Source organism: Diadema antillarum, unplaced genomic scaffold (assembly GCF_040938485.1).
Source record: "Diadema antillarum isolate AM-2024a unplaced genomic scaffold, OU_Dant_1.0 scf00000037, whole genome shotgun sequence".
NCBI lineage: Eukaryota > Metazoa > Echinodermata > Echinoidea > Diadematoida > Diadematidae > Diadema > Diadema antillarum.
In genome coordinates this window covers 744,867-771,984 of record NW_027270926.1, presented here as the reverse complement: position 1 = coordinate 771,984, position 27,118 = coordinate 744,867, and the positions used below count along the sequence as shown (strand labels likewise).

The 27,118-nt window shown below is 40.9% G+C and overlaps 1 protein-coding gene across 1 annotated transcript; it reads right to left on the bottom strand.

The window, feature by feature from the left end:
• Positions 1–13,146: 13,146 nt before the first annotated feature.
• Positions 13,147–25,549, bottom strand: LOC139708738 (cytochrome c oxidase assembly protein COX18, mitochondrial-like). The gene is made up of 6 exons (XM_071620674.1): positions 25,473–25,549; positions 23,417–24,010; positions 19,751–19,901; positions 18,262–18,383; positions 14,676–14,783; positions 13,147–13,702 (listed from the first exon to the last, which is right to left on the bottom strand). The coding sequence occupies exons 1-6, from the start codon at positions 25,536–25,538 to the stop codon at positions 13,526–13,528; spliced, it is 1,218 nt and encodes a 405-aa protein (XP_071476775.1). The 5' UTR covers positions 25,539–25,549; the 3' UTR covers positions 13,147–13,525.
• Positions 25,550–27,118: the final 1,569 nt, after the last annotated feature.

The window sequence follows — 27,118 nt, the reverse complement described above, 5'->3', positions numbered from 1 at the left end:
CGCGAATAAGCGACATCATGGTACGTCTCACATGGATAGATGCTGGGTGTGTTGAATTTTGATCACCATTAAACGGCGCCTAAAGAGCGAGATTTCAATGCATGGCATTGACTATTGGTGGATCATGATTATACAGCTCTATGATCATGCTAGATTGCTTATCAACTTTGCGCATGACACGTGTGACTACAACCAGGGCTGTGCAGGCTGCAACCACAATGCGAAATGATGCCATGAGTATACGGTAGCTCCTGGCTGCGCATAAAACGGTGTTGATTCAGTTATCTCGATAGAAGCCTGCTAAGTACAGTACTAGTATTATCTGAGCATGGAGCTACCAATTGGTAGCTCCATGATCTGAGGATCCTGGGTGCGATGGCTTCACGATACACGCATTCAATTATAGCTTGCCAATGCTTTTGTTTGTCAGATAAACGCGCGAATAAGCGACATCATGGTACGTCTCACATGGATAGATGCTGGATGTGTTGAATTTTGATCACCATGTCATTTCTAACGGCGCCTAAAGAGCGAGATTTCAATGCATGGCATTGACTATTGGTGGATCATGATTTATAGATTGACAGATTTCAAAATGTTTCGTCTAAAGTGTGCACCAGGTCTGTTTCTTCAGTTTAAAGAAATGCAAATGTTCCTAGGGTGGGAGGAGATATCTAGATACTTTCAATTAACGGAGGGTCCCCCCCCCCCTAAAAAATAGTATACACTTCTAGGATTGAAATTTTCCCAAACTACATCATAAATGTGTTTATGAGATATTTTCATCTGAATTCTAAAAATGCAAAAGCACCTTCGTATGCAGGGGCATGTGCCCCCCCCCCCCCATCCGCTGGTAAAAAATAAAGACTAACCAAAATGGTAATTCAAGGGTTTAGTAAACTGCTTTTCAAATCGACATGAAAGGGTGATCAAAGAAATAAGATATTTTTCTTTCTTTTAACCATAATTAAAGTGGTATATACTGTAAAACATTGTTCAAAAAGCCCGGAGCCGACAAAAGATTGTGATTCAGCGTGATTCCTGGTTGGATGTGCGCAGTGTACTCAGAACATCGATCCGAACGGCAAAAAAAAAAGAGTCGCTGCAATTGTAATGTTGCGCAATGTAATGTATATGTACACCTTTGTACCTTACGCTTCGTTATATCAAACAATCAAAGCTAGATCAATGATTTTGCAGTGTTGCTTTACATACTTGTCTATATCAAAATGTCTTGCATTGTCAATAATAACACTTGACCTGGGCTATTTCCTAACTTTTTCATGCACATAAAACACGCACACACACAAACACAAACAATAAGGGGATGCTCTAAAGTGCAGATTTTGGACATCCTTCCCCCGCTTGGTCACTTCGACGCCACCTCGCTGGTCATACCTCCCCCAAGCATGAACATAAACCGACACCCTTGACTACCAGTGGCAGATCGGGGGGGGGGGGGGGGGGCGGGGGGAGCACACCTGGCTCCCCCTTAATTTCCAAAGCGAAAAAATGTAGCTACAAACGGCAGTTTTAGGACTGTAAAATTTTCAAGCTAGCTCGCGGCTCTCCTGATGTTGCTGCCAGTAATTACCAGCAGTTGCGCCCGGTGCGCCCCCATCCCTTAATTTCCAAAGCGAAAAAAGTATAGCTAAAAACGGCAGTTTTTGGACTGTAAAATGTCAAAATTTTCAAGCTCGCTCGCTCCGCTCGCTCGCATTTAATTGTTATATGTGACCCGCGACAACGGTTTCAGGCAAAAGTAGCAAAAGCAAATTCCCTCCTAGGCGGGGTACAAAGATTTTGACCATTATTTTGGTCGATTTTGGGTTTTTCAGAAATTAAATCTTTGATATGTTTTGTACATCTACACTAAATTTCACAGCATAACACTAAGTTTTTCCTACCAAAAAATGGAATTTTAAACACCCTATGTTGGATCGCACTCGTCAGTTTCGATCTTCTTTCGAACGCCGCGCCACTATGCCCAGTGTTGCTGCGGCGAGGCATCTCGCGTGCGATTGGATAGTGCGTCGCACACATTTACATAATTCGGCTTTCGGCGATACGCCTCGCAGCGTGTCGGAAACGTTTTGTCCACGCATGCATGCTCCATTGTTGTTGCTACAATTCATATCAGTACGCTCAGTCTTTTAGTGTATGCTCTTCGTTTGGCTTTCTATCCGAGCTTTTCTACCGCAATGTTCAACAACGGAAGTGAAACAAAAAGTGAACAGCAACGCTAGGCAACACTAACGTGAAAAATAGATACGATAGGGAACATAGTTTAAGCGTAATCAGAGTGACAAATCGCCACACAAATCGTGCAACATACAATCGGAAACTGACTTTTTAATTGTGTTTGTAGTAAATATGACAGTAGGTTGACTCAAAAAGACAGCAGAAGAGAGAAAAGGAGTGGTCATAAATGACCAGTATTCAAATAATACACTGTAGTAAACGTCAAAATTGCACCAAACTAAGTAAAGTCGTGTTTGTTTGTTTGTTCGTTTGTTTGCTTGCTTTACCGCACAATGCAACACATTCACGGCTTGAAAAAAAAAAGGAAGCGTGACCCTTTTCATGTTTCTGCCTTCGAAAGGGTCCCAATGACGAAATTTACTAGACAAATCAACCGCTATGAAAACGTGATTTGTAAACCCTAACAAAAAAGTCCTGTGGTACTCCCTGTGGTACTTGTCGGTACCACACAATGTACCACACACTTGTAATGTTACCACAGGAACTGTGTGGTACTGTACCACAGGCTTGTAGGGTACTCCCTGTAGTACTTGTCAGTACCACACAATGTACCACATAAATAAATGTTACCACAGGAACTGTGTGGTACTGTTTTACAGGCTCATGTGGTACTCCCTGTGGTACTGGTTGGTACCACACAATGTACCACACAAATATATGTTAACACAGAAACTGTGTGGTACTGTGTCACAGGCTCGTGTGGTACTCTGGGATGTACCACAGGGCAGTACCACAGGACATTACCACAGGAAAGTACCACAAGACAGTATACATACAAATTGTCCTGTGTTATTTTGGGACGTACCACAGGACAGTGCCAGAGGAAAGTACCACAGGATAGTACCACACGACTTGTCCTGTGGTATTTTGGGATGTACCACAGGACAGTACGACAGGGCAGTATCACAGTAAAGTACCACAGGATAGTACCACAGGACAGTACCACACGACTTGTCCTGTGGTATTTTGGGACATACCACAGGACAGTACCACAGGAATTGTCCTGTGGTATTTTGGGACGTACCACAGGACAGTACCACAGGACAGTACCACAGGATACTACCACAGGACAGTACCTCACGACTTGTCCTGTGGTATTTTGGGACGTACCACAGGACAGTACCACAGGGCAGTACCACAGGACAATACCACAGGGCAGTACCACAGGAAAGTACCACAGGATAGTACCACAGGACAGTACCACACGACTTGTCCTGTGGTATTTTGGGACGTACCACAGGACAGTACCACAGGGCAGTACCACAGGAAAGTACCACAGGATAGTACCACAGGACAGTACCACACGACTTGTCCTGTGGTATTTTGGGACATACCACAGGACAGTACCTCAGGAATTGTCCTGTGGTATTTTGGGACGTACCACAGGACAGTACCACAGGATATTACCACAGGACAGTACCTCACTACTTTTCCTGTGGTATTTTGGGACGTACCACAGGACAGTACCACAGGGCAGTACCACAGGACAGTACCACAGGAAAGTACCACAGGATAGTACCACAGGACAGTACCACACGACTTGTCCTGTGGTATTTTGGGGCATACCACAGGACAGTACCACAGGAATTGTCCTGTGGTATTTTGGGACGTACCACAGGGCAGTACCACAGGACAGTACCACAGGACAGTACCACACGACTTGTCCTGTGGTATTTTGGGACATACCACAGGACAGTACCACAGGAATTGTCCTGTGGTATTTTGGGACGTACCACAGGACAGTACCACAGGGCAGTACCACAGGACAGTACCACACGACTTGTCCTGTGGTATTTTGGGACGTACCACAGGACAGTACCACAGGGCAGTACCACAGGACAGTACCACAGGAAAGTACCACAGGATAGTACCACAGGACAGTACCACATGACTTGTCCTGTGGTATTTTGGGACGTACCACAGGACAGTACCACACGAATTGTCCTGTGGAATTTTGGGACGTACCACAGGACAGTACGAAAGGAATTCCTGTGGTAATTTTTTATGTATACCACAGGAGAGTACCACAGGAACTGTCCAAAATCCCACAAGAAAATCATAATATTGTGCTATTCCACACAGAAGTACCACACAGCAAATTATAATTCGTAAGTACCACAGAAAAATGCTACAGGATATTCTTTTTTTTTTCTTAACATTTTATACCAGAGGACTATCACATCAGGAGAATATCAAACAGCAGTACCACACAGGAGTACCACACAGGAAAATTGTAAGGCAGAATCAACTGAAATTTATAACAAAAATACAAACAAAAAAGCACATATTAATATTCCTCAATTAACTGATAGATGAGTTATGCTGTGAATCATAGCAATTGATTTGCCATTACTTATCCTGTCCTATACTCCTACAGTATTACCTATTTAGTGAAAGTGCTGATGTAAAGCATGAGAAATTTTATAAGGACTTCTGTGGTACTCCTGTGGTACTCCTGTGGTACAAATTTTTACATAGCTCATGAATATTCATAAAAAGCACTCTAGATTTTAGAAAATACATATATGACTTAAAAAGTCAAAGTATTAATGATGGAACTTACTTTGAACTTTATGAAAGATTGCCTAATTATGTTATGTTATTCCCAATATCATAGATATTGTTATGAAAGTGTAATTTCATATCTTGATAATAAAGCATAATCGAGTTAGTAACCATGCCTTAATGCTTTACGGATAGACGGCCATATATATATGTACTGATACGGTCGATGGCTACCTAGGAATAGTTATAGATCTATTATAGGACTAGATAGGCACTTGGCCATTAGACTCTCGTTTGAGGTTATATGTTAGGAGTAGGACAGGTTATTAAGTAGGGCCATGTTTGTCCTGAAATCCATCACTCACCTATCAGGAATACTCCTTGATATGTGGCTAAAATTCTCCCAGATTTTTTTTTTTTTCGATCTATCCTGTGTGGTACTCTCCTGTGGTGCCATGGAAATGCTGTGTGGTACTGCCCTGTGGTAATGCTGTGTGGTAATGATCGACCTGTGGTACTGTCCTGTGGTATTGTCCCAAAATACCACAGGACAGTTCCTGTGGTACTGTTCTGTGGTATTGTCCCAAAATACCACAGGACAGTTCCTGTGGTACTGTTCTGTGGTACTAGTCCTGTGGTACTGCCCTGTGGTACGTCCCAAAATACCACAGGAATTCCTTTGGTACTGCCCTGTGGTACGTCCCAAAATACCACAGGAATTCCTGTGGTACTGTTCTGTGGTACTGTTCTGTGGTACCGGTCCTGTGGTACTTTCCTGTGGTACTGCCCTGTGGTACGTCCCAAAATACCACAGGAATTCCTGTGGTACTGTCCTGTGGTATGTCCCAAAATACCACAGGACAATTCCTGTGGTACTGTCCTGTGGTACCGTCCTGTGGTAATTACCACAGGAGTACCACAGGACTTTTTCGTAAGGGAAGATGTGGAAAGTGCAACCCGCTCCCGTGACGTATACACACAGGCATAGCGTGTGGATGCCATTGAGTAATACGTGCACCATACACATGCAACCAGCAGCTTGTAATTATCGTGCCCGCCATCTTGAAAGACGTACTGGTAAACAAACCCGAGCAAAACGCATTGTGCATTCGGCTCCATGCACTGCCCGGTGCCCGGTGCCCGGTGCCCGGTGCCCGGGAAATTTGACTCTCTCAGAGAGCCAATCAGAAGCCGCTATGGTTGCTAGAGGCAGAGCTTAATCTCGATTGGCACCATTGTACGGATGGGTGATTCTCACCTCGCATCGCCGATGGGCATTGTTTTTGAGCATGAGGGAAATCTTCAAAGCCCGTTTTCTCGCAATTTTGTCAGGCCAACAAATCAAAAAGTGCGTTATATTTCGCTTTATATGACCACTTACAGTACCGGAAAATACAAGTGTTTTATATCAATGTAAAGCTTAGGAAATGGGCAACGTGATTCAATGAAAAAATGAATTTTCAAAATTCCCGACTTTTGCCTGAAACCGTTGTCGCCGGTCATTATTATGTCATTCTCTTGATGTTGCTGCCAGTAATTGCCAGCAGTTGCGCCCAGTGCGCCCACCCCCTAATTTCCTAAGCGAAAAAATGTAGCTATAAACGGCCGTTTTTACACTGTACAATGTCCAAATTTTCAAGCTCGCTTGCTTCGCTAGTTCGCATTTAATCGTCATGCCATTCTCCTGATGTTGCTGCCGGGTAATTGCCAGCAGTTGCGCCCGGTGCGCCCCCCTTAATTTTCAAAGCTAAAAAATATAGCTATATAAACAACAGTTTTTGGACTGTAAAATGTCAACATTTTCAAGCTAGCTCGCCCCGCTCGCTCGCATTTAATCGTTATGTCATTCTCCTGTTGTTGCTGCCAGTAATTGCCAGCAGTTGCGCCCGGCGCCCCCACCCCCTTAATTTCCTAAGCGAAAAAATATAGCTACAAACGGCCGTTTTTGGACTGTATAATGTCCAAATTTTCAAGCTCGCTTGCTTCGCTCGCTCGCATTAACCGTCATGCCATTCTCCCGATGTTGCTGCCGGGTAATTGCCAGCAATTGCGCCCGGTGCGCCTCCCCCACCCCCTTAATTTTCAAAGCGAAAAATATAGCTACAAACGGCAGTTTTTGGACAGTAAAATGTCTACAATTTCAAGCTCGCTCGCTTCGCTCGCTCGCATTTAATCGTTATGTCATTCTCCTGATGTTCCTGCCAGTAATTGCTAGCAGTTGCGCCCGGTGCTCCCCCACCCCCTCAATTTCCAGAGCAAAAAAAAATATATCTACAAACAGCCGTTTTTGGACTGTACAATGTCAAAATTTTCAAGCTCGCTTGCTTCGCTCGCTCGTATTTAACATTGTTTAATCGTCATGCCATTCTGATGTTGCTGCCAGTAATTGCCAGCAGTTGTGCCCGGTGCGCCGCCCCCCCCCCTTAATTTTCAAAGCGAAAAAAAAAGCTACAAACGGCAGTTTTGGGACCGTAAAATGTCAAAATTTCAAGCTCACTCGCTTCGCTCGCTCGAATTTAATCGTTACGTCATTCTCCTGATGTTGCTGCCAGTAATTGCCAGCAGTTGCGCCCGGTGCGCCCCACCCCCTTAATTTCCTAAGCGAAAAAATATAGCTACAAACAGCCGTTTTGGGACTGTACAATGTCAAAATTCATGATCGCGTTCATGATTTATTTTTGGCAAAATATTGTTCAATAATAATACATAAAATGTACTGCTATACCTTAAACATGTTGGACTGTTTCAAGTCGATAAAACACGCAAAAAATGCATCAAATTGCACCATTTACAACATCAATATGCAAAAAGTTCTCACTGTGGGAGGGGGAAAGCCCCCTCCCACACCCTCCCCCTTGCTCGCATCGCTCCCTCGCATGTAACCGCTCCCCCCCACCCCCCGAAGATCAAATCCTGGCTACGCCGGTGATAGGCCCCACTATTTAGTAGGCCTTCAGAGTGATGTCGCACAGGCGGACCAAGAGCTGAAATACCACCATGTAGTCATTCAATTATCTATGAATATTTCTTTTTCTTACTTGTTTTATGATACGAAAAAATCCCAAATCTCGCTCGTATTTAACATTGTTTAATCGTCATGCCATTCTCCTGATGTTGCTGCCAGTAATTGCCAGCAGTTGTGCCCGGTGCGCCCCCCCCCCCTTAATTTTCAAAGCGAAAAAAAAAGCTACAAACGGCAGTTTTGGACCGTAAATGTCAAGATTTTCAAGCTCACTCGCTTCGCTCGCTCGCATTTAATCGTTATGTCATTCTCCTGATGTTCCTGCCAGTAATTGCTAGCAGTTGCGCCCGGTGCTCCCCCACCCCCCCCCCCCCCCCCCAATTTCCAGAGCAAAAAAATATATCTACAAACAGCCGTTTTTGGACTGTACAATGTCAAAATTTTCAAGCTCGCTTGCTTCGCTCGCTCGTATTTAACATTGTTTAATCGTCATGCCATTCTCGATCCTGATGTTGCTGCCAGTAATTGCCAGCAGTTGTGCCCGGTGCGCCCCCCCCCTTAATTTTCAAAGCGAAAAAAAAAAAGCTACAAACGGCAGTTTTGGGACCGTAAAATGTCAAAATTTTCAAGCTCACTCGCTTCGCTCGCTCGCATTTAATCGTTACGTCATTCTCCTGATGTTGCTGCCAGTAATTGCCAGCAGTTGCGCCCGGTGCGCCCCACCCCCTTAATTTCCTAAGCGAAAAAATATAGCTACAAACAGCCGTTTTGGGACTGTACAATGTCAAAATTCATGATCGCGTTCATGATTTTATTTTAGGCAAAATATTGTTCAATAATAATACATAAAATGTACTGCTATACCTTAAACATGTTGGACTGTTTCAAGTCGATAAAACACGCAAAAAAATGCATCAAATTGCACCATTTACAACATCAATATGCAAAAAGTTCTCACTGTGGGAGGGGGAAAGCCCCCTCCCACACCCTCCCCCCTTGCTCGCATCGCTCCCTCGCATCTAACCCCCCCCCCCCCCCCCCGAAGATCAAATCCTGGCTACGCCGGTGATAGGCCCACTATTTAGTAGGCCTTCAGAGTGATGTCGCACAGGCGGACCAAGAGCTGAAATACCACCATGTAGTCATTCAATTATCTATGAATATTTCTTTTTCTTACTTGTTTTATGATAGGAAAAAATCCCAAATCTCACCAAAAGTGTGCACCAGATCGCTGAATTTCAGGTCTGAAAATGTCAAATTTTCCTCGTGTGGAATACCCCCCTCCCACACCCTCCAACCGCTAGGCCGCTCCGCTCCCTCGCACAGATATTTAAACTCAAAGTCCCTCCCCCACCCCCCATCATTAAAACGGAACGATGCCCCTGGGATGATTGCTTTATTGACTTAAATCAAAAAAATTGAAGAATACAATCAATAACTACAGGAAAATATCCACTGCGTTATTACATACAAAGAAATGGATATCCATATTAGCATTTTATTGAATTTATTTGGCCATTATTCAGGGCTGCGCTACGTTTTTGAAAGGGGGGGGGGGGAGGGGTGTCAAAATCGCCTGTCAGTCAAGAAGAAAGAACAACACAAGACAAGAGAAACAACAACAAAAAAGTCTTCATACTTTTAAGGTCCGATTTCCCGCCGAAAGTCGGCTGACAACCAAAAACAAACAAACAAACAAACAAACAAAAACAAGAACAAAAAGTCTTCATATTTTTGCTGCCACTACCCTCCCACTTTGCATGGAAAAGAGTGGGACATTGATCCCTGTACATAAAGTGTGTGTGTGTGTGTGTGGGGGGGGGGGGGGGGGGGGGCAAGCTTCCCCCCCCCCCCCCCCCCCCCAAGGGCTGCGCCGGTCCGGTTATGGGCTTGTAATTGTGGTGATGGTGACTATCGCCGATCATCGCCCCACTCCTCAGTACGGATTTACGCCGTTGGGTCATACAATAGAAAAATGTTGATTTTATTTTTCTTAATAAAGCAATTATGCAAATTTATGCATGAAATCATATTTTCACCTATAACTCCATCAAAATGAATGAAGGATTGCTAAATTTTTGTGTCAGAGTTCAAGATGCATCAAACAATTTTCTTGAAAAAAATAGTGCAATCAAAATCAGTTTCTTTTGTTTTTTGTTTTGTTAATTTCTTATGTATTCTATTGTGTTTTGACCTTTTGTTTTCTATTGTTTTTTTTGCCAAAATTTGTTGCAGGCACTTTTTCAAGCTTATCTACATTAGAATTGATTAATTTCAATGTTCAAAAGTTGAAATAATCTAATTTATATCAATTAAAAAAGAAACAATTTGCATTGGATTTGCACACGAAATCATGAATTTGAGCTGTTTTTGGGCTGACACGCATATGCAAAACATTGCGTAACTTCAGAACAGTGTACCCGGACGTCGCAAATTTGGTCTCAACATATGCGGGAGACTTCAATGAAAAAGTCATGAAACAACGCGGCAAAATCTATGAGCGTTACGGAATCGCGGCGCGAAATGTCGAGGGGGGGGGGGGGGGTCAATCAGTTAAAATAGAGTTAAAACATCAAAAGACTGTGAATGACTGGTAATTCTCACTCCCATATAACGTTGAAATTCAGTAAGAGAGCAATAACAATTAGTAATACCCTCTCCTGGGACCTGAAATGGAGGTCATTAACAGGGCAAGCCCCCGGGGTAGATCTGCTATGAGGTATTCAAGGCATTCACTATAAGTAAATCATAAGATCTATTATCTAAGCTTGAGTGCTCTTCCAAGGATCACATCAGTGTTTGGAATCAAGTATTGTGGTAAAAATAGCTTTATATCTGACCGTCGAGGAAGGGGCTCGACTTTATGCACTAGTACCGAACTCAAAACCCATCGAGGACGGACTGATTTTTGCTAAAGTGTATACCACGCATTTCCCATAGACACCTGCCCGAGCATTCTTGGGACTCGTCTTCAAGGGGTTGACAGCACCCTGATTGACAATTGAAGAATGGAAGCCATCTCAAATAATTTTCCTGCATTTGCTTTCGAAAAGGAATTGTCCCTAAACAAATTTTACACGGATTCACTTAATTCTTTACAGTTTCAGAAAAGCACACTCTCTTAATTTGTTCCAGACATATGTTGCGGGTAATTATAACCTTATTCCTCCTGTGTTCTAAAAAGAGAAAGGTTAAGTGCGCTCTATGCTGGGAATATTGAATATACTCTATTTAATTCTATTCATATTTTTATTATTCCCATACTGTGACATAAATTGTGGTAGCTTTCTCAATTCTCATTGATGGCATTTCGATTTTTTTTTGTTTTAATTGAATGTTTGGTTGTTGTTTTTTTTCTTCAAATTTGTAACTTGAACGGATTGTCCATTTCCCTTAAACTTCACAGAATGTTTCTACACGGTACTAACATAAGAGCGTTCACTGAATCCACACATTCACTTGGGGTACAATTTCCCTTAAAGTTGAAAGACATCATACAAGAGTTGTAGCCAAGACTCTAAAAACAGAATAATACTCACATGTACTCTCCTTCATTCTCGTCTGCGTTTGAACGTGGATGTGAAGATTTCAGATAAATTCTTCTGACTGAACCATAATAGAGCATACCTCAAGTCCCACTTGTGTCAAATGTAACGGTGTATACTTGCCATTATCAAGATGAGGTTAATACACATACCACTGCAAACTGAAGAAAAACTGATCTGCTTCCATGTGATTATTTGCAAATTGAGATTTAATGCATCAACAAGATCATAAAATGGTCAAATGCAAGACGTGTGGGAATATGTACTTCATCTTACTTCATCAATTGTGAAATGAATGACTTTTCTTGCACAGTGATTCCTTGTACATACAATCATTGTTGTCATCATTTCAGTATCAATAATCATTAACATCAATGATGACAACAAGAAATAATTAAGGGAATTTTTGTTTTGTGGAGTGAGTGTAGTTACAGAGACTTTCTTTTGCTGTCCCTCTCCATGAATAAGATGTACATTTGATAACTATCATTATGAACACCAAATTACAGAGAAGGAACAACCCAGGAATTTGAACCCGTGTCACAACTTATTTTCTTTCTTTTTTGGGGGGTCATATAAGACAATGAGAATCATCCCTCACACATGATATAGGGTATCATTCTTTCATAGATTTTCTTCCCATTAGAAGCAATTAACATTTTATGCATGGTACTTGTATTAAAATCTCTGCAGCCTCACCTAGCAACATACACTAAAGCACCCTCATAAAACAATCTTACCCATTTCAATCACAATGCACTGTAGTAAGAAAGTTTGCTAACAATGGTGATAAATACTGGACCTATAATTGTCGGTAAATCTGAGCCTCAGTGCCTCATGAAGTGTAACAAACCATACAGCATGCATAATCAGAGATAGATCTTCATCTCTTCTATGAGCTGCAATGGAGCCATTTCATGTTGGGATTCATTTCTATGGGTCTCTCAATTTAACAATATGAATCACAGTGACAATGTTTTGACCCTTACCCAGTACAGCCACATAACTCAGTGTTACCAGTAAGCAGCACTATGAAAAGGTCAAGAAACCTTTTATGGAAAGCTCCAAGCCCGACCAAGTTTTTAGTTGATGGAAGTCATAGAAGTGCAGCAAAGTAAATACTTATAATCAGCATCATTGTCCTTACTCTGTCTGTGTCAATTCACTATACAGTGGACTCCCGTTATAACGAAGTCCTCGGGACCGGCAGTTTTCTTTCGTTATATCGGAATTTCGTTATAACCGAACAAATAAACAATAGAAATACATAGAGTGGATGTCATTGCAGCCCAAATTTTTACTTCGTTATAACCGGAATTTCGTTATAACCGTGTTCGTTATAACGGGAGTGCACTGTATCAAGGGAGTGCAAGAGATCGCACCGAGGGGCAACCCCCTCCCCCTCCCCACCCTTCCCCTACCGATTCCATGCACACATCTCTCACGATGCAACTTGCAAGAAATTATCACCAATTATTTGATGAAACAGTCAAATAGCTGCAGTAAGTTTTCCAAAGATGAATAAGGATCGACGACCTTGAAGCCATAGCACTACACACAACACTGTAAACATGGACATTTTCGCTGTGTTGAAATTTTCGTGCAATCAGAAACCAGCGCAAAAATATCCAATTTTAGGGTACATCATACAAGTAACTTTGCCACTGGTCCTCATTGGCAATTATAAACAGCATCATAATTAGCCATGGCCACAAACAGGGGCGGATCCAGGAATTCCATAAAGAGTGGGCGCGTTTACAAAATTAAAGGGGGGGGGCGCACGCAACCCTCCCCCATTTTTTTCTCTTTATTTCTTTTGTTTCAACAAAAAATAAAGGGGGGGGGCGTGCGCCGGTTGCGGTCCTCCCTTGATCCGCCACTGACAAATCCATGCATGCAATGTCCGCCAACACCAAGGGCTGGACAACACCACTCCACACAGGTGCCTTAATTTTGAATATCTTAAGAGGTCACCTTCAGGATGTCAAAAGTCAGACTCACTTCCATTTTTTTTTTTCACTCAACCCTGATAACATCACAGAACCATCAAACATCACGTTGCCATAGTTTTCAATGGTATCTAGATCTATTCACAATCTCATCTTGTAGTCACAGGAGTTAGAAAGAGTATCAAAAGAGCCGGTGGAGTTGAGGTGACTACACTCTACACACGCACTCTTGATTCGGTCCGGACTTTCTTCACTGTCCTTTCATGCCAGACGACATTCGCTGTGATCGTGTCATTTTATCCTCAGAAGGCTTTCTTGGCGTACTTGGCCTTCAGTGCAGTTTGCATCTCCTGGAGGGGGTGCTTCATCTCGCTCGGGGCATGCGGGATGCCGACAGCGCGCCGGATGGCTGGTGTTCTCAGGAGGGCCAACTGTCCGAGACCAATGGTACTGGATACCAACCAGTAAAAGCTCACAGCCTGCAGTGGATGGAAAACAATGAATTTGTATTTAACTTACTTTTGGCTGCTTCATTCCACTACTCAAAATGAGTGCCTATGCCTATAGCCTCTTTGACCTGTCATAACTTAAATCACCACATCCTGACCCCACAAGGCATTAATACAGAACTAGATTTAGAACTGCACTCCATTCATCCACTACAATTATCTACATCATAATATTGAACTGAGGCAACTTCAAACAAACATAATGACATGGTTTTATCCTGAAGGATCAAAACTGCGTTTCTCCCCAGCTTAAAACAATCCATAGAATTACTAACGAAACTGAAGGCTACAAAGGGCAAACCTTAATCTTTTAAAAGCATTAGAAATGTTCCGAATTTTCCACTGCACATAATATGCACACACACACACACACACAAACACACAAAAACCATGACACAACACAAAAAGGGGTTTCTTTTAATATGACAGTCGTAACAGTATCTTTTTTTCAACTACAATAAAAGAGAATCCAACTCTGATGTCTGTCTTGAAAACTCATATTCCATTGAATATATTTTGTTTTCTTTTTGATTTTTTTTTTTTCATTTTCTCTAAAACAAAATTAACTACCTGCTATTCTCTGTGCAGTAACTGAACCTGCTATGTGTAATGTGTAACTGTTGTGTTACAGGTATGTATTCGCACAGGCCATTACTGAGCCTTTCATATTTGAAGTAAGCGCATTGGTAGTCACATCAATTTTCTAAAAAAACAATCATTCCCCCAACTCCCCCCCCCCCCCCCACGAAAAAAAAAGAAAAGAAAAAAAGTCGGAAAATGAAATCAGCCATTAAAGGGAAATGACAGAACAGCATAAGAAACAAAAGAATACTGAAAACAGCACAGAAAATTGCTCAGTTCACTTTTGGGCTGCATTACATGAACAGTGTACAAATTCCACAACTGGTGGCTATATGGTGGACAAATCTCAAGTGAAACTCACAGCCGGCATCAGAGCAGCTGCTGGTATAGACCCGACGGCTACAACCCTGAAAACATTCTGCAGATAGTGCTGAGTACGTGTGAGTGGTCCTCTTCTAAGAGCCGACAGCTGAAGAGAAAAGAGTACATCATCAGGAACATCACACAGCCTAGAGTTCACTCTTTTAACCCATTGAGGATGGGCTGATTTTTTTTACTACAACACAAATTTCCCATAGACACTTGCCTGAATACAGTCAAACCTGCCTTGGGGGCCACCTATCTCTAGCGGCCACCTCTCTATAGCTGCCACTGAAAAATCCCCCCGAGAGAAAGGCCCTGTTATTAAAGACTCTGTGTATAGCGGCCACCTGTCTAACGTGGCCAGCGGCCACAAATTTTGTTTCCCGCGGTAGATTCTAACCTGTCTATAGCGGCCACAGAGTTCAGTTCAAGTTCAAGTTTATCTAACCAATTCATTGAACATTTGACATTTTACAAAAAGATACAGCATTAAGAATAATGAATGGTTTGGGACCCCAAAAGAAGCAGAGCTTGTAAAAAAAAAGGGGTCCCGGATAAACATATAAAACAAAACATACTAAAGTTTTAAACATATTAACAAGAAGTATAATAGTAACATATTTACATAGGACAGATGCAACACAAGGACAGATGCAACAGAAGCACACACACACACACACACACACACACATTCAATCACACAAACACGTGTCACAAAAACGCTCATGCACATACATGTAGTTCACATGAAATTGCAGAAAGATACTTTAGATTTTACTATACTTTTAAATTCAGCTTCCCTGATCAATTCTTGTTTTACAAATTTCCCTCAAGATAAATGCGACATGTACGTTTAAAGTTGGATAGTGTTGAGGCTGACCTAATTCTCAACGGCAAATTATTCCATTCTCTAATACAAACATATACAAATGAATTTTGGGCAGTTTGAGTTCTTACAAAGGGTTGATGAATGAGATTACTTTTACGCGTATTATAAGCATGAACGGTAGAATTTAACACAAACGCATCCTTCATGAAAGATTTTGGATCACCTTGTGTCTTAAACATAAAAATCAAGCAACTCAAGATAACTAATTTTTCAAATGGCAAAATATGAAGTTGAATAAACAATGGCACACTTGGACTTCTATAGTTTGAATTTGTAATATACCTTACAGCTTTTTTCTGAAGAACAATCAACTTATCTATATGAGTCTTATAAGTATTTCCCCAAGCTACATTACAGTGCATTAAATGAGGCATAACTATGGCATTATACAGAGTAATTAAGGTTTCTTTTGGTAAATAGAGACGTAACTTGGATAAGATACCAACACTACGAGAAACTCAGCGTGTTTTTCTGATTTGTGGCTGTTCCAGTTTTTCATGGGCAACGTTAAGTGATCACCACCGCTGCATTCATCAATTATTCAGTCATAATAATGCGCTAGTGTTAAGCCTTCTTCACGACTGTATAATATGCTACTGTGCACAATTTCATAAACAAGGGCATTGTTCAATGCATGAAACACACATGTGCATACGTATGCATGTAGCCTACATCAGGGCTCGACACTAACTTTTTTGTTTGGTGGCCCGACTGGGCCACCGAAATCCTCAATTTCAAATTTTTGGTGGCCCGAGAGAAAAATTTGGTGGCCCCGAAAAAAAAAACCAATTAAAAAACATTAAAAGTCCTGTTTTTTTTAATGAGTCAAATATCTAAGATTTATCCAGTCGTAGTAAGAATTGGAAGTTGGACATACATCTACTCATAAATAAACCTCAACAAACTCGCAACACTCACTCTCAGGCACTCATTCAGTCCTTTTCATCCATCCTTTAAACAAATATAACTGCTAATTTCCGGCGCAAAAAGTTACGAATTAATTGACGTACTTTTCAAAAAATTTTGGTGGCCCGAGGCGGGCCACCAAATTTGCCCTTTTTGGAAATTTGGTGGCCCGACTTTCAATTTTGGTGGCCCCGGGCCACCGGGCCACCGTTAGTGTCGAGCCCTGCACATGTACACTAAGTACTTATAGATGTATACAACAATAATACATGTACGTGCACATGTATAGGCAATTCACACATATAGTTGGATAACCTGTCTATAGCAGCCACCTGTCTATAATGGCCACTATTTCCGTTTCCCTTGGGTGGCCGCTATAGACAGGTTTGACTGTATACTCGGAACTTGTCCTCAACAGGTTAAGAAACCAGTAACCTAATGATTGTGTTCACATACAACATAGCGTGTAGAGTGCTACCCGATGTATCTAAAACAACTACATCTTTCAAGGACAAAAAGGGCATCAGATCGACATGATGATTAGCGCTTAAGTTGTGCTTGAAATGACCATAAAATGAGGGAGATGTAGATTTGGTTATTGTGCTAAAAATACCTTCAAAATGATTCTCAAGGCCTCTTCATGCCAGTACTTAACACACACAAAAAAAATATTGTAAATGATACTTGAGATTGATTGGAGTCAAGATAGCAAAGAAAAAAGGCACAATAAAATAATGTAGCTCACTTATACGTACGAACCCCCTCCATAAGCGCAAATATTATCATAATAGCTAGGTTTCTGGCTCCTCTCTAAATGCAACTGTTTGTGATTCTCTCTCTATATGTAAATATTTTTGGTAACACAATGAAAAAGCTGCTTTCCGAGAGAATTGAGGCTTAACAGCTTTTGAAATTGTTTAGAAGCAGGTTATCATACTGCTATGGCAGCTGGTATGCCTCCACTATATCGCATTAGTCTCCAAATAGGTCTACAGTACACCTTGATAATGTGCAATATCAGCTTCACACGATGGGCAAGAACTTGTAGAAATGACATGTTTGAAAATCTGATGGCATGTACCACCTCAAAATGTGTTGGTGGTTATACATTCCTTGGACAAAGTTTTACAGATGGCAATATTGTTTCAGCGGGCAATTTTGGGGGAATTCTAAAGACCCAGCAGCCCGGGTATTCAAGGAAGGACCAATTTGCTCACAATATGAACCTATGCTAAGTAGCACCACATCTATCCGCTCACTAAAATCGTATATCAGAAAGATATAGGAGCTGTCATATACTGCCTGTAAAAAGGTATTGAGCTGACATCATCCCTTTCCAGTCCTCAGTGGAAATCAATGAGAGAAAACTATGGATTTCTTTAAACTTCAAAGAAGAAAAACACAAACTAATGACAGAAAAGAACATTCCCCCACATGTAAATGTTTAGAATTTATTAAAAGCTTTTTTTTTTTTCACTGTAAGTGTAGATGGCCATTGCATAGGAAATATAAGTACAGGTGTATAAGTATGATAATTTGTATATTTTCTTTTTTATTCTAATGGTTTAATGTGTAGTAGCAGTGGCAAGCTATCATATAATGTGGACAATAGCAAATCCTGATATCTTTCTCTTGATGACTAAATAATATTTAGCCATAGAGATTTTTCCTTTATTCCACCCCCACCCCATAATGATTTAAGTGTATTTCAACTCGACAGCAGTTTTCTCCCTGTAATAGTATAATAAGGTCACATCACTTCAAAATGTCATCACAAGACTTGCCATACCTCAACTAAAGTGATGTTGACGATGCCCAGTAAGACAGCAAGAGCCATGTCTGTCTGCATGAGATCCGTGAACCAGAGCACGCCCTCTGTGGCCAATGCCGGTAGAACATCTATGTCCAATTCTGGTTTGATAAGGGTATCACAAGGAGGTATTCGTAGTGACACACAATGAGCAGCTAGCATTACCTAATTTCAACCAAAGTCCTTCACTGCATTCAATCACATTTGCATACTTGCAACATGTAACACTATTATGGTAAAGCTGTTACCCAACTACATACCCTGCTTTTAAAACCAACATTTTTTTTTCTTAGAAATGCTATAGCTACTTGTATGTAAGATTGGTATCTATAATTTAAAGGACAATATACCTTCATATACATGTGGATTAAGTGGATGCAGCAATATTATTAGAACACACAAGTGAAAGTCTTGGGAAAATCAGACAATCCATTCAAAAGTTATGGATTTTTAAGTTATCTGTGCAGTCACTGCTGGATGAGGAAGACTACTTCAGTCTATGATGTCACATTTGTACAATGATATAAGGAAAATGTAAAGAGAATTTCACAATTTTTTTTTTAAGTGCACATTTCCTAACTCTGTCACTGATGTATGTTAAGGGTAATATTATTCCCCCTGCCCTCTGAAAGAGGCAAGTCAAGTGTTCTTTTATTGTACGAGAAAAGTGAGAATATGCTGCATTTTCTTTACATGTTCTTTATATTGTTGTACACATGTGACATCACAAGCTGTAGTAGTCTTCTCATCCAGCAGTAAGTGAGCAGAAACTTCAAAAATTCATAACTTTTGAATGGGTTGTCCAATTTTACTCAAACTCTCACCAATGTGTTCTACTAATGTTGCTCCATTCACTCAATCCACATGCCTATGAAGGTGGGCTTGTCCTTTAAACTGAACGACTGTGCAAGTGACAAAATGTGATATTTGACAATGCTGGGTGAGCATCATTAACAGAACAGGTATTGTTTTTTTATTTGTATATCAGTGATCATGCTGTGATAGCAATGATACACAATACTATTGCACTCATGGATAGCACTAATCAATGTCTCTTCCTATCTATACTAGCCTGCAGTCATATTAATAGAGTGTGAACAAAGCCAAGAAATACTGGAAATTATTTTCTCATGTTGTGACTGGACTTCAAAGGCACGTATGAGCCTCAAAGAAACAATTAAAAAATCACAGGTCATGCATGATCTGTCAATGACACTTATAGTTCTTCATTCACTTATTCATTCACTTTTTCTTGGATGAAGCATTAACGAAAGTACAATATACTTCACTTAGTGAATGTGTCTTCTGATGTAGGAAATGATTTTCATGTGAGGATTCTCACTGCTTCTGAAAGGAACAATTTCTATTCTTTGCACACACAAAAAATAAATAATAAATTATCTTCCTTACTCTGTGTTCGGGATAGGTGAAAGATTATCTAAACTATGCCTTGTAAGTGATGCTGCACCTGTGGAAAATAAGTCAGGTTGCTTTCCAGTCATCTGCCCAATGGCCGTTGTCATGGAGAGCCAGATGCCTGCTTGCCAGAACGGGAGGTATGTCAGCTTGTGGGAGCTGCAGCGATTCCGAAAATGAATGTTGGACACCACCAGTCGCACCTGCGTCAGCAAAAGGGTTTAAAGCAATTTGTCAGTCGCAGTCACTTACTGGATGTGGGCCCTATTTCATGAATTCATCACATAAAATTCTTTAAATGAATCTCAAAATGGCCAAAGTCGCTCATGGATAGCTATAAGAAACTTTCAAATCCATTTCATGACATATCTTGTAAGTGTGTTTATGAGAAAAAAGAGAAAGAAGTGAGCCTTTCATGTATGAGCAAAAGTCTCTCACAAGACTTTCATGAAACAAACCCCTTGATCACAAGTAATACAGGAGGTCAAGGGGGAGGGGAATGGACCCATATCAGGTCTGGTGCAACCATCTTCTTTTTTTTCCCCTCTTTTTAAATATAATACATAGGAATACATAAGGTCTAACAACCTGGGGTCTTTCACTTTTTAACCCTGGAAGTGGCACCAGCAAAATGTTGTTAAGCTTTTATTGTTTTTGCTTTCAAGCCGATTAACCCTAGAAGTTGTATCAGAAAACTGCCGCTGAAGGCCTTTTTTTGTTTTGTTTTGTTTTGGTTTTTTGCTTGTTAGCTGATGAAAAATTTTAGAAAAATGTTCATGAAAACAATTAATATCAACACTGAATATATACATGCATATATATAAAAGACCTCATTTCAAATATTCTATACAAATAACTTTTGAGTGAATTTGGACATATCAGTTTTTTGAGCTGATGTCAAATCTCTGTGCATTGCTTGAAATTAAACACCAGTGCCATTCTGATAGTGAATAACCTACACCTCATATCTATACTAAACAAGAGACCCGCGGGTCTAGTGCTCACCTGAGTATCGCAAGTTCACCTTTCACGCAGTCACTAATCTAAATTATTCACAGCTCTACCAAAATTTGACGAGGCATTCTCAAGTGGAAGATGAAAATGTACAATAAGGGTCCAATTTTTCAAGATTCCTTAATTTGGGGGAATTGGGGCCCCCTGGGGCCCTCTGGGTGGGGCATGGTGCCCAGTTTGATAAATTGAGATCCTGACCACCTAGGGATGCTACCTGCCAAGTTTGACAAAAATCCATCATGAGGTTTTCAGGAAGAAGATGAAAATGTACAATTCAGGCCCCCATTTGGACCCTTCCAACCACCCCCTCCCCCCTACCCCCAAGAGGGGCACCCCTGGATCTCCTATGAACAAACTTGAAACTACAGTCATTAATGTACTCACTCATAGTATTATCTCAGCTCTATAACTTCTGATTCTAGAGAAGATTTTTAAAGATTCCTTCATTTGGGGGGTTTGGGCCCCCTGGGGGCCCCCTGGGCGGGGCATGGTGCCCATTTTAACAAATTGAGATCCTAACCCCCTAGGAATGCTACCTGCCAAGTTTGGTGAAAATGGGTCATGGGGTTCTCAAGAAGAAGATAAAAATGTACAATTTAGGCCCCATTAGGACCCCTCCTCACCCCCACCCCCCCCCCCCCCTGGGTCCCAAGGGGGGCACCCCTGATTCTGCCATGAACAAACTTGAAACTACAGTCATCAATGTGCTAACTCATAGTATTAACCTAGCTCTATCACTTCTGGTTCTAGAGAAGAAGGTTTTTGCGGATTCCTTAATTTTGGGGGGTTTGGGCCCCCTGGGGGCCCCCTGGGTGGGTCATGGTGCCCATTTTAACAAATGGAGTTCCTAACCCCCTAGGGATGCTACCTGCCAAGTTTGGTGAAAATGGGTCATGGAGTTCTCAAGAAGAAGATGAAAATGTACAATTTAGGCCCCATTAGAACCCTTCCCCACCCCCCTCCCCTGGGTCCCAAGGGGGGCACCCCTGATTCTGCCATGAACAAACTTGAAACTACAGTCATCAATGTACTAACTCATAGTATTAACTTCGCTCTATCACTTCTGGTTCTAGAGAAGAAGATTTTTACAGATTCCTTAATTTTGGGGGGTTTGGGCCCCCCTGGGGGCCCCCTGGGTGGGGCATGGTGCCCATTTTAACAAATTGAGTTCCTAACCCCCTAGGGATGCTACCTGCCAAGTTTGATGAAAATCGGTCATGGGGTTTTCAAGAAGAAGATGAAAATGTAAAAAGTTTACGCACGACGGACGACGGACGACGGACGACGGACGACGGACGACGGACGACGGACGACGCACGACGCACGACGGACGCCGGACGAAGGGCGATCGCAATAGCTCACTTGAGCCTTTGGCTCAGGTGAGCTAAAAAACAAACTTTGTCAGATATCAATAACTATTATTTTGTGGCCTTTGTTTTCGCAAAATCTTTGTAGTATGGGGATTACCAGATCATATTCCAAACGGACATGTACAATTGCGATTAAGCGTTCTCATAGAGCAGAGTTGGCTAGCATTTAAAATCTGTAAACCAGATACTGTAAACGTCAATATTTTCGCGCGATTAATTTTTCGCGCTGAGCGGCTCGAAAACGTATTCGCGGGTTCTTAAATTCGCGCTCCGCAGCAGGTTACTTTACGGTAGTACACATTCACTTCTTTCATCCAAAGCCTCTGCTACATAGCTTGCTATGCCAGCGTACGACAAGCGACGTAGCGAGCGGCTCGACTGCGAGTACAAGCACTCAAATACGTAGTACAGCTGTGACTGTAGTACCGTAGTCACGGGGGAATGTAGCATCGGTGCGTGCGGTGCACACATACATGCTACAGTACACAGCAATCTATCGTCTCTTCGCACAGTACTAGTAGCGTAAACATGCCTGTACATTGTACTACGTAGCAGTATCATCGATGAAGTGCACACAATTTATCCCGTTCAAAATGTGCATAGAAAATTGTGAAGATATATTCGCGCGTTTTTGAATTCGCGCTAGCCGAACGTAGCGCGAAATCCGCGAAAATTTCCACGTTTACAGTATTTGTTTGTCCAGACAAGTGTATCTCTTTCCATATGGGGCAATGTACCTGGATGATACCATTTGCTGAAAATGCTTGTCAGCCAGACTAACCCATAAAAAAAAAGGTACGATTGTATTGTTTGTATAATCTTTTGCCTTCTTTGAAATAGGTGTTTTGTTTGTTTGTTTGTTTGTTTTTTGTGTGTGTATGTGCGTGCACATGTGGGATAATATGATTCGCACTAGTTTGCATTTTGCCACAAGTGGGACGAAAAATAATTAGCATACCTCTTTGTGGTTCCATCACATGTAACATTTCCATTACATGACCTAAACACAGTAAGTTTAGAGCTTTGCTTCATACTGCAGAGGACAGCATGATAACTCACCACATTTCCAGGTTGTCCTACTGGGCTAGTAAAGGAGCTTACATATTGAAAGAGCTGATTTGCTAATCTGATTTGATGTATAATTTAAAGAGAGATATACGCGTAACTGTGATGCTTTCGATTATTGATCCCTTTAGCTCAAGCTGCTTGCAGATTTGCTGATCTGATTTGATGCTTGATTTAAAGAGAGAGAAATATGCATAATTGTAGTATTTACTACTACTGCTCCCTTCTAAAAGCTCAAACTGTTTGCACAGGAAATAGTTTGACCTCACCTCATTACTGAAAGCTTTGGCCATCTTCCGCTGGGACCAACCCTCTTCCTTGGCCATGATTGCCAACTGCTGTTTGATCTGCTCCACATAGGCATTGATCAGCGGCTGCGCATTTTCTATCCGTGCCAGAATGCGTTGCTGCCAGACGGTGAACGGGAACACGATGGCACCACGGAAGAGCAGTGTCGTGGCAAGGATGGTGAGCCACCACGGTAGCCCTGCAGTATCATGGATGTATTCCAGGAACTCATAACACTTCTCCGTCGGTGTTGGGATGTACATTGTGTTCCCCTCGGAGACGGATACTCCAATTGAAAATGCAGCAACCTGCTCGAGGTAAAGAGAGCCCCTCGAACTTTGTAACAGTCCTGTGCTGGTGCATCCCAGAAGTGCTGAGCGATAAAAGGGCGGTAGACCACTCTTAATACCACATTTAGTGTGTTCTAGAGCATGCCAAGCTACTTTGACATGAGAATGTGTTCCAATACTGTTCTTGACCTGGTGGTCGACGTTCCTCCCTTTTTGTCGACACGCAGCACATGACCTCGTCAGCTGGGAATACACGGCAAACCTGCTTCTCGTTATACATGACAACTGCAGATAGAGTAGTTCAAAAGAGATTTTTTTTTTTTAAATGTAACTGTGCATCACAAAACAAACAAAAAGTTGCATGCACTGATTTTGTGCGAGGATTGAAAATAGGTGAAATGGGTCAACCTATGACTTTTTCAAATTTTCCTGAAAGATCAAGTCTTCTTCTACATCATGCTAAAATTTGGGATCATAAAACGAACATGAAAGTGTGTGGTTTTTTTTGGCAGTTTATCTTAAATGTTTTTTCATTAGAATAGTGTGATTAGTGTGTCCTTATGAGTCCCCTTTGTATTTCTTAAAAACCCTGTACACACTCTTCACTTTCAACTCAAATAACTTTAGGAAGGATAATGGACAGAATGTGTTACTAAAGCATGCTCAATTTCAACTTAATCTGATAACTCTTCATTGCTGTTCCTCCTGTAGTTTACATCCTGGTTTTTTTTTGTGTTTTTGCATTTTTTTTTTTTGTCGCATTCATAGCACAGATAGCACGGCTTGGTAAAGATTGAACACTTGAATAGACCCTGTGCTTCAGAGCCTCTTTTGTCAGTTCACACTTTTCCTGCACGTGTGCTATCTTTGCAACATTTAGATATGTTAGAAGAGCCCATTTGATATGTGTTATACATCATTTTAAAGCTTAAAGTTTGCTCTTTAAGAATATACTCTTAAGTAAAAATCCATATCTGGTGACTTTTTGTTGGTTTTGTGATGCAGGGTCACACATATATATTGAACATTGATCTTACTTACATGTCATCTGAAACTACAATGTATGTTTGCTTACAAGTCGCATAAACTTTAAATTTACTCTGCGGCCACTCTATTGAAGTTTTATATTTCATTTCTTTATTACATTGCAAGTAAATTTTCTAGTAATGGGAGAGTTAAGTGGACACGTGGATGGCTGTATCAATGTTTCCTTTCCATTCCTACATTTAACATTACATATGACTGCAGTGACAGTTCGAGTTTTAGTTGCAACCGCTAATAGGCCTTTTGTTTTGTGTTAATTAGCATTCAAGTACTCCTCAGCACGAGTTCATTGATACTAATTGTGAAGTGTTTTTTATTATCATTATTTTTTTTCATTAGCATTCATCATCAATTTGACAGAAGACTTCTGGTAGCGCGGTGTTCACTAGCAAATCCTGTCTGTCAAAAAAGTTTAAAAGCAGTAATTCCAAAACTATGTAAATGTGTACTCATGAGGAATTTATTTCATAATTCTGTGCTCAGATTCTACTGCTGGATTCTACCACAAAACAAGTATTTTTTAAAACTGTTTGTGACAGATCTCAGGACAATGGTAAGAAAAAGCAGTTTCCCTTGTTTAATACTGCCATGTTCTGATTTAAAGGATTTTTAATTTGTGTTTATGAAATTGATGTACACATTTTTTGTTTTGTTTTTTCAACTGAGTGAAAACTATGGGGACAATGCATGCTTAGAAAGTTACCTGAGAAGATCCTGACAAAGTTCTAAGGAGAAGTGAGCTTGCTGAAAGGGAACATATGGTTGCCATGATGTGCACCTCATCTGCAAAATAAAAGAACACATTGCAAGTGCTATTCTGACAATAGTTCAATCTGGCAACATCTTAAATTTGAAACAAGATTGGTACTTTAAAAGACATTCAATTGCTAGCACGACCTTTCATTTCTTGAGCACCTGATTGCAAATTTGTTGTCACTGCAATCTCAATAACAAGTTTTCATATTGTCCCGTTAAATCTACAGTATTTGAGAGAAATATGACACAAATTTTAAAACTTTTTGACTATGCAAATATACTATGTAATACCAGTACAACTAATAGGAAATCATTATGGTACAAATGTGTATGTTGAATCGTGGTTATAAAATAAATTGAGATTCTGGAGTATGGACAAGATAGGAAAGACATTGATTATTTTATTTCGTAAAATTGTGTCCGGAATTATAATGCGATTCTTCACCATGCTAAAAGATAACTTTTTGTAGAGGTGTTTACCACTCGAAGTCTATTTTCCAAAAATCAGAGGCCTACAATACATACCGAGTACGGTAGGCCTACCGATTAACTTTACTGGCACTGGTACGTGGTAGGTTCTACTTAGGCCAAGTAAAAAAAGAAAGTAGTTTCTCGTCCGAGTTTTTTGAGCAAGGCGATGAGGGAGGTCCTTACTATTTGATATCTTACTATTTTCTCAAGGATCGTCAAAATGAAAGTAATATGTTTCTCGTCCGGTAATTCTGAGAAAGGTAACGAGAGAGGGCTTTACAATTTTCTATATTCAATTTATGAAATGAAATATCACTCTGGTAGCTGTGTTATGAGACCAGGTCCCAAGTGTATAACGTCTTGCCTGCACTCTGTGCATTTTCAAACAAATAGATATATGTGCCATACTTGAAATGAAACTTCATGCATGCAGAAATACATTTGCTTTTTCTTTCCACTACAGATGTCAAGGGAAAATGACCATCTTAATACTGGTATTTAGTGGCTTTTCTGATACCAGTGTACTTGCAATTCTGATGTATTGTGCTATTATTTGAAACAGGTATAAAACATGTCTTTCAACAAATGTACAACTGAAATCAATTCCATGATATTCAAAACACTGCTTTATTTATTGGTGTTTGTGACTTTTTTGTGTCCACACAGCTGGTATGTATATCTGCAGTTCTTCACAGTACAATTGTAGCACATTCAACTGGAAACTGGCTTGTACAATAGCAGATGGATGTCAAAATGATACTGATATGGCATTCTAGCATTAAACGTTTAAAGATGTTTCTTCATGTTCTAAAAAGACATTTGATAATCACTCATTATTTGGATGATGAATGATTGTATAACAGTACACACTACAGATGATACCACTCACGGCTGTGTCCGTGAATTTACATCGTGAAGAAAAGTATCCCGCAGAAATACGAGACAAACCAGAATCCGTGGAAAAGTTATTTATTTTGTAGATACACCCATTTAATAATTCTACATTTGCTGGAAAAGCGCATTCATTTTCTCTGCAAAATAGAATGTATCGCCGTAACAGACCAGGGGGGTGTTTCATAAAGCTGCTCGTAAAGTTACGAGTGACTTACGAGCGACTGGTGA

Bases quoted from the DNA above. Each gene is read 5' to 3' on its own strand.
- LOC139708738 (XM_071620674.1), bottom strand. From the start codon at position 25,538: ATGGCAACCATATGTTCCCTTTCAGCAAGCTCACTTCTCCTTAGAACT. The intron at 24,011-25,472 runs GTAACTTTCTAA...CTCTATCTGCAG, and splicing joins CTTTGTCAGGATCTTCTCAG to TTGTCATGTATAACGAGAAG. The intron at 13,703-14,675 runs GTGAGTTTCACT...CATCCACTGCAG, and splicing joins CAGCTGCTCTGATGCCGGCT to GCTGTGAGCTTTTACTGGTT.